Source organism: Myxocyprinus asiaticus, chromosome 7, assembly GCF_019703515.2.
Source record: "Myxocyprinus asiaticus isolate MX2 ecotype Aquarium Trade chromosome 7, UBuf_Myxa_2, whole genome shotgun sequence".
In the NCBI taxonomy this organism is placed as follows: Eukaryota; Metazoa; Chordata; class Actinopteri; order Cypriniformes; family Catostomidae; genus Myxocyprinus; species Myxocyprinus asiaticus.
This window is the reverse complement of record NC_059350.1, coordinates 50,007,391-50,023,760: the sequence shown is the minus strand read 5'-3', so window position 1 is coordinate 50,023,760 and position 16,370 is coordinate 50,007,391. Positions and strand designations below refer to the sequence as shown.

Here is a 16,370-nt window from a genome sequence, read left to right as displayed (position 1 = left end):
TCTTTACAGATTTTCCATGCCAACACTGACCCATCTGAGGTGGTTCTGAACCGGGTTCCTCAGCCTGTTCTGGCCCGCTTTGTTCGTATTCGACCGCAGACATGGAATAATGGAATCGCACTACGATTCGAGCTTTATGGTTGCCAGATTACAGGTGTGAACTTGTTCGCATCATCTTCATGTTTAGAATATTTGCTTTCATATCTTTATTTATTTTAAAATGAATACATGTTGTGTGGAGCTAGCGTGTTGCTAGCTAACATACTGTAACATGTAGCTGTTTATTATTCAACATAGAAACATTTTCCAACTGGATTAGGAGGTGGATCACATGAGCTTTGCACTTCGTACTTTCACTGGTACTCGCCAAATTGTATAAATTTGAACTCTGCTCAACTTTTTCAAATCACCAATGGTCGCTTTTGTTCATGTCAACTCAAATGGCAAACTCTCCTTGAATTTCGGTTGCTATGTTGCAACAAATAATGTGCAATGCTATCAGTGTGAAAAGCACCTAAATAAGTGACTATTTGCTTGAAATAATAATTTATTGTATATTTTTTAGCTTAACATCCCTTTTTGGGATCTCGACATTCTAATCTGAATTCATTCAGTATGTCAACATGCACTTTAAATCTCTATTTCAATCAGACAAAACAATAATATACTGTATCTTTATAAAATGCCATGTAAATGCATTAGTCTGACTGTAATCGCACCAGTCTGTTTTTTTAAAGTAGAACTAACAGACCTAGAAAATTCGATTGTAGCTTGGCTTCATCCAGAACCACAATTGAACTCTGCATTGTATGCATGCTCCGAAAGACAGAGGTTACGTGCAACATGTACGTAACCTGGCGTATTTGTTGTCTGTCCTTGAAATATTTGATTACTCATTGTGTCTTGTATACTGCACTTGGATAGATGAAGACTGTAGCTTGACTGCGCAAAAACCTGCTATAATGCATATAGCATATAACTGCACATATAAACATACTGATTGTCGATCTCACTCCCTCTCTTTTCTCTCAGATGCCCCTTGTTCTGAACTCCAGGGAATGCTTTCTGGGCTCCTCCCTGATTCCCAGATCTCAGCCTCATCAGTGAGGGACCTCCACTGGGCCCCCGGAGCAGTGCGTCTGGTGGCCAGCAGATCAGGGTGGTTCCCCGGCCCTGCTCAGCCTATTGCTGGGGAAGAATGGCTTCAGGTGGACCTTGGGATTCCCAAGACGGTGAGAGGAGTAATAACCCAAGGAGCACGAAGTGGAGAGGGAGGGACCAGCTCTGAGAACCGGGCTTTTGTCCGGAAGTACCGCCTGGCACACAGCCTGAATGGGAAAGACTGGAACTTTGTGATGGACAGCAAGACTAGTATGCCTAAGGTGTGTCTCCAGAACATGTCTCCAGATATTTATTAAAACCGGCATTTATATAATGTTTATCACTTTCTAAAGAAACATTATGGAGAGGAACTGGCCATACAGTAAGACCCAAGAGACTTGGTCATACGAGCTTAATGTGGTCAAGCTGGTTATGAAACATGGTAAGTGGTTTGTTGCTGATCCAACTCCAACCACCTTGACCATGGTGGGCTACGTTGTTGAAACTGGTTCACCAACTGTGTAGTACAGCTGGTTTGTTGCTGGTCCAAGATGGTTTACCTCTTACTACCATCTTGACCATGATGGTCTACCAGGTTCACCAGCTGGTTTGTTGCTGGTCCAAGATGGTCAATCACCTCTTACCACCTTGGCTATGGTTGTCAACAAAGTTTAAATCTGTATGGTCCAGATGACATATTTCTGGTCCAAGATGGTCTACCATCTCCAATCACTTTGACCATGATGGTCTACTAGGTTGAAACCAGGTTCACCAACTGTGTTGTCCAACTGGTTTGTTGGTGGTCCAAGATGGTCTACCACCTCTTACCAATTGAAAATGATCGTCAACAAAGTTGAAACCAGGTTTACCATCTGTGTGATCCAGCTGGCTTGTTGCTGGTCCAAGATGGTCTACCAGCTCCAGTCACCTTTACCATGATGGTCTAACAGGTTAAAACCAGGTTCACCAACTGTGTTGCCAGTTGGTTTGTAGCTGGTTCAATATGGTCTACCAGCGCTTACCACCTTGACCATGATGATCTACTAGCTTAAAACCAGGTTCAACAACTGTGTAGTCCAGCTAGTTTGTTTCTGGTCCAATATGGTCTACCACCTCTTACCACCTTGACCATATTGGTCTACCAGATTGAAACCAGGTTCGTCAACTGTGTAGTCCAGCTGCTTTGTTGCTGGTTCAAGATGGTCTACCAACTCTTACCACCTTGACTATCATTGTCTACCAGGTTGAAACCAGGTTCACCAACTGTGTAGTCCAGCTGCTTTGTTGCTGGTCCAAAATGGTGTACTAGCTCCAATCATCTTGATTATGATTGTCAACCAGGTTTACCATCTTTGTAGTCCAGCTGGCTTGTTGCTGGTCCAAGATGGTTTACCCCTTACTACCATCTTTACCATGATGGTCTACTATATTAAAACCAGGTTCACCAACTGTGTAGTCCATCTGTTGTTTGGAACATAATAGCTGGCTTGTTGTTAGTCCAAGATGGTCTACCAGCTCTAACTAGCTTGACCAATATGGTCTGCCAAGTCAAAACCAGGTCCACCAGCAGGTAGTCCAGCTGAAATGCCATCTAAACCATCTTGGACCAGCTAATGACAATAAATTACCATATGGAGCAGATAGAAGCCGAGTAAAAAAAGCTAAGTAAACATGCAATCCAAATTCTTCATCTACCAACTAACCAGACCCTGTTCACATGTCTAAATTCAGTGTGCTATTATATTAATGTGTAATATCTTTATTTTCTGTAGCTTTTTGAGGGGAACACACACTATGACACCCCAGAACTGAGACGCTTTGAGGAGGTTCCTGCCCAGTTTATCCGGATCTATCCAGAACGATGGTCTCCAGCTGGTATTGGAATGAGAATGGAAGTCTTAGGCTGCAGCCTGCCAGGTAGGACACTACTAAAAAGACCAGTTTAGACCAGAATTAATTTACATGCTGGTTCATGTGGATTTATACTAGTTCATGATAGTTGTGTGCTGGTCTAGCTTGTGTAGCAAGATTTAGCTCCAAGGAACCAAACTTCAAGCAAGGATGTCTTGCTAGTTGAGCTTGTTAAATTGCCTGGTCGGCATACCAGCATCCATAACAAAAACATTTGCTGATAAACCAGTAATTCTGGACAAAAACACATTCAGGCTCACTTACACACAGGACACATGAAGCCACACTTGATGTGAAATATTACAATTTCTAATTGTTTATTGAGAAGTTCCAGTTGTATGATGAAATGTATTCACAGTCTTTAAAAACAGACTGCCACTCAGAAATGCATCATCAGCTAAAAGGCATTGCAGTCTAAACATTGTGTTTTTCATTTACAAAGGGGAGGTGTAAAAATGGATATACTGAGATGAAGACAAAATGGAAACATGGAAACAGTGATTGTCTATTAAGCAAAGTTGATGGGAGACAACAACCATGAAAGAGAGGACAGGTAGAAACTGAAATAGCTGAAGTTGTCAATCTGTCAGCTCAAAGGACAATATTATAGCTCAGAGGTTGCTCTTTCAGAGCTCAAAACCCTTAATAAAATTTCAGATGTGTTTAAGGATCAACTGTCTCAGATGTTTCTCCTAAAAAAAGTAAAACTAAAAACTAAAAAGGCAGTCGTTGACATAAACTAAGAGTATCGAGCTATAAAATGTATGTAGTTATCATAGCTCAGATTCTATGTTTTTGGATTCATTTGATTATAAAATCCGAGTTCATTTGAAATCTCTGACTTTTAATTGCAGATTTTGGTATTTTGGCAAATCTGAGCACAGTTTGAGACATTGTGTAGATCTATGGCTCTATTTTCGTGAGTGCGCAAAGCACAGCGCAACGCACTACGACCGCCCGTAACGTCTTAACCAATTTTCGTGAGAGGGCTAATTCTAAGCCCAATTTTCGTGCCAGCACAAAGCGCAAATGGGCGTGGGTGGGAGTGTTTGCGCTACTGTGGGTGAAGGCACGCAAACTGTAGGTGTTTTATATGTAAATGAAGTGGCGAAAAGGCACTTGTTATTTTTATAAGAATTTGGTCGTTGCGATAAGATGTTTCAATACCACCTCTTAACTCAGCGCAAAGTCCAAATTCAGTTCCTGCATTTGCAGTGTGGAGATTTCACTAGCAGGTGGTAATAAAGTTCATGTCTAAATTCTGAAAGTAAAGAACATCAAATAATGTCTTTGACAATCGCTGTTGAAGCCATTTGTTGAATCAAAAAATGATTTTTGTCATGGTTTATTTTTTCAATTATTATTATTATTATTTTGTTATGTTTAAGTCACTGCAAAATGGGCCGGTGGAAGAAGGAGAGAGTAATATGTTTGGATTTGGTACAATTTATTTGACTACTTTGTTATTTTGATTATATTTTCATTTAGTTTGAAGTGTAATTTGAATTTAGAAATATTTATCAATATTTTAATAATTTAATTTTAGTTTTCAAAATCAATGTCGATAGAAGTGAAGTGCATTCCGATACAATCACTGTTAATACTTGCCATGGTTTGTGTGTCAGTAGATGAATATATATATATATATTTTTTTTATTGTTAGACCCACATATTTATTGTATACTATCTACCAAAATGACCAAAATGATGAAAAACTAATGATAAAATAGTTTGTACCCCGTTAAAAGGTTCCCTGTTTAATTAACAGAATTAATTTGTTCTTGGTTTGCCTGGTTTTGGTTTTGTTGTTGTTGATGAATAAACATCATAACCGACAACTTCCTCTTTTCATTTTGTACATCAGAGATATTACAATATAAATGATAATGTTAAATTATATTTAGTCTTTGGTACACATCTTTGGTTTTTTGTCAGTGAAGGTGCATTTGAGCCTTACTGATGGTGCTGTGGGGGTACTTATGGATAAAAAGGTTGTGAAACACTGATTTAGTTTATACAATATAAAATACTGTACACTGAAGTTATTTGTTATCATTATAGATTATTCGTAGATTGCAGATTATTTGTCTCAAATAAATGGATTCACCAGAGCACATTAATACACTCCCACATCTGTATAAACATGGAAGATACAAACACAAACAGACACACTCAAAGCTCAGTAATAATCAGACAGCTACATTTTATGCCAATAGTTGTCTATGTTGTATAATTTATCATAGAGCTGCCACAGACACATGTGAATGAGTGTGTGAGTATATGCAAATGTATGCTCTACTTTTAGGTGCGATAATGAAATAGACCCCTCATACTTATAAAAGAAATTACTGTACTGAAATGACTGCAGTGATTATATGGTATTTTGATATACTGTATATATAGCATGCACTTTGGTATACTAATCTGAACTTTCTATATCACTTTTTCTCTCACTTATTTTCAGGAAGTGTTGTTGCCTGTGTAAATGTCTCTCCTCCTATCTCTGTTTCTTATTAGAGACCATGTTACACTCTTTCCTATGTTCTCTCTCCCACACACAGACACACGTTCCCTCATATGTTATACATGTTCATCCCACGCTACAGATGTTGTAGAGTATGTCAATATATACTGTACCTGCCTACGTTGTGTCTCAACTGGAATGTGTTTGTGGATAAACACATTTTTATTTCTCTCTCTCTGTCCTTTTAAATGTTCTGTTCTTTCTTGATCATGATTGTGGTATGATATATACACTAAAGAGCATATTAGTTCTGTTTGCTAAAGCAAGCATCACTATTACTATGGCTCATACTTAGGGTTACATTTGTTTTAGAAAATACAATTTTGATTTACTGAAAGCATTTTGAAATCAGATAATTAATTCAGCTTTTTATGTTTTATCTTATCTACGTGTGTGTCATACAGTATTTGACTATGTTATCATTTCTCTGGGGTTTACTGTGGTCATCCTGTCACGATTAAACCATACATAATATTTAATGTACATTGCACGAGTCTCAAGTGAATTATGGGGCTCTAAAGACAGCTATTTATTTCCCCAGCATGCATTACTTTTCTCTGCAGTCTTGCCAAAGCCCTGATTGGCAGACTGAAATATGCAGGGAAGTTTTATGCATAATTGAGGGTCTTTTATTTATTTGTTTGTTTATCTATTTTTTATTATTGATTTATAATTTCCTGCTGAATCAGGTTCTTTGGAAAACAATGTGACAGCTTTCCTAAAGAGAGGGTGTGAATATGATGAAAGGATACATGACAAGAGGAAAGAGAGAGAGAAAAGAGAAAGATGAGTTATGTGTTGAGAAAGGGGTATGGAATGGATGGAAGACAGATTGCAGCTATCAGTAATATCCTTTCATTTCTTTGCACTGCTTCGCATTACTTCCAACATGCACACACACACACACACACACACACACACACACACACACACACACACACACACACACACACACACACACTCAAAGACAAATGCACACATACACACACTAGAGGCAATGATCTTCCCGCTAGTCTTAATCACATTAAGGCTGCTGCCCACGATGAGGTGTACAGTTACTGTACATGCATGGTTTAAAGAGACAGCTAAGATATTCAGGCATTTTGTTGCATTCAGTAATAGCCTTAGTTTGTGTTAAGCGAACAATATAAAAGAGAGAAAAGAGGTTCATTTTAACATTGGGATGAATTCAAACTTTTTAACGCTGCTTAATTTAACACAGTTAATGCATGCCTAATTTGACATTAAAGACATTAGTTCACCCAAAATTGAAAATTCTTGATTGAATTCCCATTTTCTAACCATCATGGCATTCCAAACTCTAATGACTTTCTTTCATCCATTGAACTTAAAAGTAGATATTTTTAAGAATGTTCAAAGACTGTAAAGTTTTTGTATAAATAGTCCATTCCATGCTTGTGCACTATACCCTAAAGCCTAAAGTATACTTCGGTCAGACGCAAAAGCTAAGTGTCTGCGTACAGGACGTGTAACTCAAATTTTGTCATCAGCAGAGTGCTCGAGCACTGAACACGTGCGGCCCGATTTTCCTAACCGCACGCACTCTGAACGTGCAGTATGCGCATGCATCTGGAATTAGTAGCTCTAATTAATGGGTCCACAAGGTGGCAACACTCACAGTTGAGCCATTGCTTTCATGAAGAAGGACTAGAAGAAGATGTAATCGGTGCTAAACATCAGGAGACAAAGGTGGAAACAACAACAGTGGATGTGCATGTTAAGAACGAGTGTGTGAGGCGGTCAGGAGATTCCAGTCTGAAGGAATATAAAGATGTCTTAATGGGTCTAAACTCCTGAAGTCATAGCACGCATGCACCAACCGCATGTGTATGCATGCACTGTCAAAGTATACTTTGAAAGACTAGTGTTCGACTGTCCGCAGACGCTAAAAGCCAGATAAAAGCGGCAGTTATTTGCACACGCTATCTGCGCTGTTTTAGCGGCCAATTCACTAAAGAAATTATGCAGATCAGGCAACGGCGCAAACACAGTAACAAATCTGTGCTGAATGCAATTTGCACGTGCAGTTCCGATATCTCGTGGGTAGATTCTGAATACTATCATTGCATCCAAATATCCATACTTCTCTACTATAAAGTATGCCAATGGAGTAGTATGTCCGAATCCACAGTATTCATGAAGCAGTAAGCGAGAAATACCCGAATGACCACTATTTCCGGTGATATTCTGAAGTGCGGATTGACTGGACACTTAATGATCCCATAATCCCTCATGAATTGTGGCGACTTCACGTTCAAAACACTGGATTTAAAGAAACAGTGGTGAATTGCAAGTTGGATGCCTCTTCTAAACTGTAAGTGCTATATATACTAAGATAATTGTTCCTTGTGCTTGAATGGTGCTTGTTTAACAAAACCAAAGCAGATAGATTTTGCGGTTGTTGTTATTACATCATATATTCGGGTAACGAGATGATACCAACGTCCCGGGTGAAGTATGCTCAAATCTTTTCATACTACTCACATGCACACCTAAAAGAACATACTGTTTTGCTGGCAAATAAGTGTGTCCTTCATCACATACATTAAATACTGTAACAGTACGCGGTTTTGGACACAGCACATATAGCGGAGGATGCACCAAACCACCGTTATGTGACACACTGCCGGATTACAGAATTACTCCACTATTGAGATCCAGACAGTTTTTTTTTTAAATAATGCACATTCTATCATGAGCTTAAAGGGATAGTTCACACAAAAATGAAAATTCTCTGATAATTTTTTCACCCTCAAGCCATCTGGGATGTGTATGACTTGCTTTCTTCTGCAAAACAGTTTTGAAGATTTGAAGAAAAAGATCTAGGCTCAGCAGGTCCTTAGAATTGGAGTGGATGGTGATTAGATATTTGTAGGTCCAAAATGCACAGATAGTCAGCATAAAAGTAATCCATCCTATCTCCAGCAGTGACACTGATGTTTTCTAAAGTGAATCGATCACTTTGTGTGCGAAAAAGAACGATATTTAAGTACTTTTTAATTATAAAAGATCACGTCCAGTCAGGTGTTGACGAATGGCTGGATTTACCCGAGTGCTCCCGTGAAGTAAACGCAATGGCACGTGAACTGACGCATGACAGACACACAACCAATGAGTCGAAGGAATGTGCCAACGCACTTACTTCTATGCGTCAATGTCTGACTGGAAGCGATCGTTTATAGTTAAAAAGTGCTTAAATATTATAAAATAATTTTCATTTTTGGGTGAACTATCCCTTTAATTTATATAGAAAGGAGGCGTGTTTGCGCAGAAAGGAATGACAGTGACTTAATTTACATATTGAAGACGCAGCAAAATTTGAGCACTGATTGTGCTTGCCTAAACTAGATTGCGGGTGCTTAGTGAATAAGAAGTATTTGTGCTGAAATACTGTACCATGCGCAAAAGTGCCGCAATTGTTTAGCGAATTCGCGTCTGAGTCATCTGAAGCCAGCCGTTTTGTATGATAAAAAGACCACAATTTACATTGTAACTCTCAAATTTCATTTACGCTTGCACATAATCAATACTGCTATGGCAAGACATGTCTAGGCAGGTTTGATGTCTTTAACGGCCTCATAATTTGTTTTATTTTATTCAAAACCTAGTGAGCTGCCTTGTGTAAAAAATATTGGATGACATTTTTTTATTAGATTGAAAAAAATTTTTCAAATAATTTTCGGTATTGAATAAAAGTACATTTAAGGCTGGATTATATTACTGGTATAATGTAATCCAGCAGCCATTATAATGGATATTTCTCTCAACTCATCCAGCAGATGAATATTTGCAGTGAGCTTTTCGCAACGCATTTTTGGTCAAAAGAAGATACAGTGTCATAGAAGGCACCGTAATTATGCTGCCTACCTTTTGCAACAGCCTTATAGTGTGCTGGTAGCAGAAAGTCAGTTTGTGACAATGTTCCCGATATTTGTCTTGTCTGTTGGGCTGAGACAACTGTCACATCTCCGAAAGGTCGAAATCATTACACCGTGGCACTCGTCGACCTTTAAACACTGACAGAGCATCTTAACGGCATGGTGAACGTTTGCACATGTTTGTATGCGGCGGGCATGAGTGTAACCCTGCACAGGTGATGATATTTATCTGCCACCCATTTACTAATTGAATCAGAAGACAAAGAAAACAAATGGATGGATACTGCAGGTGTGGAGGAATATGAAAAAATGACAGAGGGAAGGAAAGAAACAGAGAGGGAGGCAGTTAGCATAGGGCAGAAGTAGTATTAGCTGGCTAATTGCTTCAGAAAAGGCCATGGCATTACAGTGACAAATATCACCAGCTGTGGCTCACCTTTTATGAATTCAAAATATTCATGTATGCACCGATTCATTGTCCAGGCAGAAAATACTGTGTAAGTGACCGTTCCATGCATTTCTGTGCTTTTTAAATGAATCGTTCACCCAAAAATGATTTTGTCATCATTAGCTCACCCTCATGTCAAGGAGATGTCAGGCAGAATGACAGCCTTAGTCACCATTAACACCATTAACAAACTTTTTACTTAACCTAGTCTCATGGAATCATATTACAATACCTACATTTTTGCAAAATTACTTTTATGAGTCATATTGTACATATCGCTGCACTTTCCTGGTGAAATGAAATATAATATATAATGCAAATGTTAATGTTGTTCGAGCGAGTTCAAATTGCATGTAGCTTAACTGATTGGGCATTGCACTTGCAATGCAAAGGACCGGGGTACAAGTCCTGAAGCATATGCAAGTCGACACGTGAGCTTAAAGTGTCAGGAAGCACCACAAAAAGATGTGGTTGCTTCATCAATTGCGTTTTTCACGTCACAATTGCTTTTTATGACCGTTTAGGTTTATGGTTTAGGGTAGGGAGGTTGGTTTTGTTGATGAAATTGTTTGGGAGAAAGTTGAACTCGCTTATAGCGCCACAAAGTGGACATTTCACCTCAGAACTGCCACAATTTGCATAAGAAAGCATGTAGTACCATTTTGCTAAATGTCGGCACAGTCACGTAATTATTAGAAGATCAGGCTGTTTTCACTTGATGTGAAGTTTAGTTGTTTCTTGGGCAGTTTTACAAGATTGCTGAACAGCTGGGGTAAACTATTAGTTGATTACATTTACATTAACATTTATTTGCATTTGACCATCTCTTTTGTTTTATCCAAGGCAATTTATAATGCATTTGAGGTTAACATTTTATTGAAGTGTGTGTTCCTTGGAAATCGAACCCATTACCTTGCCCTTACTACCACCATGCTCTACCAGTTATGCAATTTAAAAGAAGCATCGCAAATAAGACCAGTTAAATATCTCTACTGTGTCTCTAGGACAGCATTGAGATTAAATGGAGGACAAATGAGACTTATGCTACTCAGATTTCTGCTATTTCTGTATCTATCACATGTAGTTAATTTGTATCATTAAGTACAAGGCAAGTATTCATCCATAAAGACAGTAAAACAAAAGAACTATGGTGTTACCATGGTACAATGGTAATATCTAGTTAATGATTGCCATATTCATTTAACATGGTTTTACATGGTCCTGCAAGGACTTCCAAAAATGACATGGTACAACCATGGCACAGGCCCAAACACATGATATTGCCTTTGAAATGTACAAAAAAACAAAACATAGTATTAATACCGTGGTAAATTTTTGTACTTTTTTGTTTGTTAGTGTAATGGAATGTGGGGTGGTCCCACATTATTGTCTGTATATGAATATACAGTATGTATGCGTGTATGTATACATGTGTTGTTGTCATTCAACATCCAATGTCTTGTCTGTTTTTTTCACCCTAAAGCAATGCCATCCATCATTTAAGACCCTTTGGCAGTATAGTGACAAAATGATATGCTTTTTTTATGTGGGTGTATATACTGCATACTGTGCAAATAGTTTGTTTCCTTGGATCTCTGCCTTGACATAAATTCAGTGATCAAAACGTTATGATTTAATTTATGACTATGTGACTCATGGCTGACTGCATAATTTAAATGATTCATGCAATATGTTAATGATTTTCATCAAACATTTCAATGCAAACGTTCACAAGATCTCAAAAGTTGATGTGCTAAGGGAAATCCATTCAGAATGCAGAAAACAAAACAGATTGGTTATTTTTAAAGGAAATGCATTTAGGTTTTATTTAAGTTATGGTTATTAATTGGGTGTTTTCACTTCACAGAAACATCCACACCAGCTATAGAGACAACCAAACCAACTCAACCTTCCTCTGTGGAAGCCAGCACCACCCTGAAACCCAGCCCAGGTTAGTTCCAATCTAAACACATAATGTTGCATGCATTTTTTTGTACTCACAATACATGTCACAAAAAGGGGGCAAATATTGGGGGACCGAAACCCCGCCCCCCACCACCCCCAAAGGTCAAACTGTCTAATTTATGGAACTAACCTTGCTACCAATAGTACACAAAAAAATGTATTTAGCAGTCTAGCTAAATTAAGACAGCAGTCTTATTGGAAATTTGTGTTTGAAATATTTCATTGAATTTATTTAAAATTGTATTGAAATTACTCAGTATTTGTCGAGTCTTCGTAGCTATCTGCTTCAGTAAAAAAAAAAAATATATATATATATAAATATATAAATATATATATATATATATATATACACTGCAAAAATTTATTTTCTTACAAAGTATTTTTTTCTTATTTTCCAGTAAAAACATCTAAACATCCTTAAAAGAAGAAAAAACTCAAGAACCAGAATGACATAAATTATTGTTTTGTTTTTGTTTTTTAATCATTTTTGTGAAAAAAAAAAAAAAAAAAAAAAAAAAAAATATATATATATATATATATATATATATATATATATATATATATATATATATATTCTAATGGGGTAAACAAAATAAACATGTTTTTACCTTCTGGTAAATAATTTTTTTTTTTAATTTTTTTTTAATTATTATTATAAGCATAAATGTTATAACATTTTGGTAGATTTCTCTGAAAACAAGACAAAATATCTCATAAATAAATGTAATTTTGCTTCTCAAGTAAATGTATCTTATTTTAAGAATGATTCGATATTTTTAGACTGGAAAACAAAACAAAAATACTTTGTAAGAATATATATATATATATATATATATATATATATATATATATATATATATATATATATTTTTTTTTTTGTTTTTTTGTTTTTTTGTTTTTTTGCAGTGTAAGTGTTGCACTGCCAAAACAAATTTTTTTACTCAATATTTTTGTCTTGTTTTCCAGTAAGAACATCTAAACATTCTTACACATTGAGAAGCAAAATGACATAAGATACTTTGTCTCGTTTTCAGAGAAATTTAACAAAATTAGTAACATTTATGCTTATAATAAGAAAAAAAATATTTGCCAATGAGGAAAGACATTAAGTTTTTTACTTTTATTTTTATATTATTTTTTTCTTATTTTAGCATAAACCTCAATACATTTTGTTAGATTCCTCTAAGAACACAATATCTCATGTAAACTTGCTTCTCATGGAAATGTATCTTGTTTTAAGGGTATAATACACTTTATGAACATATGACAGGCCAGACTTTTACAGTGTCTTTTTTTGGCAGAATTGATTTGCTTTCTGTATTTTTGCACATTGAAGTCAAAGTTCAGAGCTCCGTTTAGCTTAAAGTGCCGTTAGCTGTCCAATGTCTTGCTGGAGTTGATGAATATTAATGTGAATGTGTTGTTGTATTCTCTCCATCAGTTACCAGCGCTGTTGTGCCGCATCACAGAGGCCTGTGTGATTTTGAGCAAGGCTTGTGTGGTTGGACCCCTGACCTGGAGTCTGACCTCAGCTGGCTTCTACACAGCTCCAGCAAAACCATCGCCTTGGGTCAGAGTCAAGACCTCTCCATGGGCTCCAGCAGTGAGTACACACACACACACACACAAACAAGCACTGAGAGGTATTCATGCCTGTAGGCTTTTGTCTGAATATTTATGCTTAAAATACACAAAAGCATTACATTTACACAAACAATCTCTCACACAAATATGCATTAGTAGAATATTAATTGTTTATCTTGGGGCCCATGCCTCTTTTTATTTATTATCACTCGATTAATTTTGTTTAATATAGCTGAAATTATAGAAGCTATTATTTTGACCAATTAGACAAACATTCATTGAAGTTATTCATTGAAACAGGCAAGAACTGATTCATGGAAATAAATTGAAAATCCCAAATTTTTAATGAGATTTAAATATGAGATGCTATCAACATATCTCTCATAAAATAATTCCTACAAACTTACGAGCCTTCACACAAGGTACCGGTCCGAGCCTGGCTTATACCATCATATAAAAAGCGCTATTAAAATCATCATGATATGTTTAATATTTCCAACCAAATAATATTGAATATATTCTAAATATTCCATATATCACCCAGCCCTGGCTCCTTAACTAGTTTAACTAACTCGACTGCCATGATCAACAAGCTTTACCATAAATAATTACTGTTGGTCAACCAGCTCCAACAAGTTTTGCTGGAGGCCCTTCAGACCAGCATGAACCAGCCTGTCCCAGTATGGAGATTAATGCTGGTCTTTTCTGCAAGGTCTTTTGCCCTCTTCTCAGAGTAATATGATGTCATTTTTTATCTTGACGTCCCGTTTCCCTTTCTAACCCAGTACGTGTTCTCATAAACTGTGTGACCTGATTCCCTCTCTGCACGACAGTCTGCTTTCCACATGTCAGCCGCTGCCATGAAATCTAGAAGAGGAAAACAGAATGAATGCTCGGCATGCTTTCACTCCTCCCCAACACTGCCACAGTCCCTCTATTTCTGTCCCATGACACATCGCAATTAAGAGTGCACATTAGGAACAAGGCATAGCAGTGACCACTGAAATAATGTTGAAATGCTTCAATAATTATCGTTTTATTGATAGCAGGGAACTGATAGTACATCAAGAAAGCAATAAGCCACTCAAGGCTGTGTTCAGTGATTTTTCCACAGTTATGGGCTGTTATTAGGCACAAAGCTGTGGAAAAATCACTAACGCACAGCCTTGAGCGTGCTACAAAAAAATTATTTTCATACTCAGTATTTTTGTTTTGTTTTCCAATAAAAATATCTAAACATCCATAAAACAAGATACATTTACATAAGATATTAAATTGCATAAGATATTTAGACTTTTTGAGAGAATACTGTATATCTTGAATTAAGCATGTTTACCCCATTCACAAATTGTTTTTAACTGTTTTAAGCATAAATATAATGCTTACTGGAAAACAAAAAAAAAATACCGGTTTTTTTTATTTTATTTTTTTTTAAGTGTGGCTTATTGCTTGTATAGAACTGTGACAATAGCAATATGAAAAAATTTATCAAATGTATTAGTTATAATAATAAATTATTATTAAGCACGTGTGCGAATATCTGCTATTTTACGGCTCTTAACAGCTTTGAACATGGCTCATCCAGAAACTCTATTTTTCACCTTTGGCAACTTTACATTTTTTATTTTTGTATTTTATTTTCTTTTTTTTTTACTTTAGCATAAATCTCACACTAAATTTAGCAAGGTTTATGCTGACAACAACAACAACAAAAAAAAAAACTTTGCCAATGGGGTATGAAAAATAAAATGTATTCAAGATGTAGATATATTGTGTGTGCTGAAAAACAAGACAAAAACATTGATTAAAAAATTCATGTTTTAAAGTGTGACGTATTGCTTTTATAAAATTGCGGCAATAGAAATGAACTAAGCAAAAAAAGAAACGTCCTCTCACTTTCAACTGCTTTTATTTTCAGCAAACTTAACGTGTAAATATTTGTATGAACATAAAAAGACTCAACAACTAAGACATAAACTGAACAAGTTTCACAGACATGTGACTAACAGAAATGGAATAATGTGTCCCTGAACAAAAGTAACAGTCAGTATCTGGTGTGGCCACCAGCTGCATTAAGTACTGCAGTGCATCTCCTCCTCATGGACTGCACCAGATTGCACCACACTGAAGTCGTTGTGAAGAAGGCTCATCAGCGCCTCTTCTTCCTGAGACGGCTGAGGAAGTTTGGAATGAACCGCCACATCCTCACACGGTTCTACACCTGCACTGTGGAGAGCATCCTGACTGGCTGTATCTCCGCCTGGTACGGCAATAGCACCGCCCACAACCGCAAAGCACTGCAAAGGGTGGTGCGAACTGCCAAACACATCATCGGAGGTGAGCTTCCCTCCCTCCAGGAAATATACACAAGGCGGTGTGTGAAAAAAGCTCGGAGGATCATCAGAGACTCCAGCCACCCGAGCCATGGGCTGTTCTCACTGCTACCATCAGGTAGGCGGTATCGCAGCATCAGGACCCGCACCAGCCGACTCCATGATAGCTTCTTCCCCCAAGCAATCAGACTTCTGAACTCTTGATCTCTCATGATCAATATACATCAGCACTGCACTTTATTACCCTTACTCTTATATCTCACACCGGACTGTCATAAATTATATTATTATTATATTATGTCTCTCTTAACAACTGACTATCAACCGACAGCCTGAATGTCAATACAGTACAATACTGTACATTCTATATATATATATATATATATATATATATATATATATATATATATATACTTTTTTTTAATATATATATATATTTTAATTTTTAATTTTTATTGAATAATGTGTATCTATATAGTGCGCATTGTATACTGTACAGTGTATGTTATTATTTGTATATTGTTGAGTGTAATTATGTGTATATTAGACTTTAAATTGTGTTGTGTTAATTTGATGTTATTGTAAATTGGTATATGTCTCATCAC

At 36.8% G+C, this 16,370-nt stretch overlaps 1 protein-coding gene across 4 annotated transcripts in view; it reads left to right on the top strand.

Annotated features, from left to right (window-relative positions):
• The window catches only part of nrp2a (neuropilin 2a), a 125,310-nt gene that overhangs the window by 76,485 nt on the left and 32,455 nt on the right, over positions 1 to 16,370 (top strand). For all 4 annotated transcript variants that reach the window (XM_051702163.1, XM_051702164.1, XM_051702161.1 and 1 more), the window contains 5 exons: positions 10 to 154; positions 1,033 to 1,382; positions 2,874 to 3,018; positions 11,751 to 11,834; positions 13,290 to 13,451. In XM_051702163.1, coding sequence (XP_051558123.1) covers positions 10 to 154; positions 1,033 to 1,382; positions 2,874 to 3,018; positions 11,751 to 11,834; positions 13,290 to 13,451 — 886 coding nt within the window. The remainder of the gene's footprint in view (positions 1 to 9; positions 155 to 1,032; positions 1,383 to 2,873; positions 3,019 to 11,750; positions 11,835 to 13,289; positions 13,452 to 16,370) is intronic.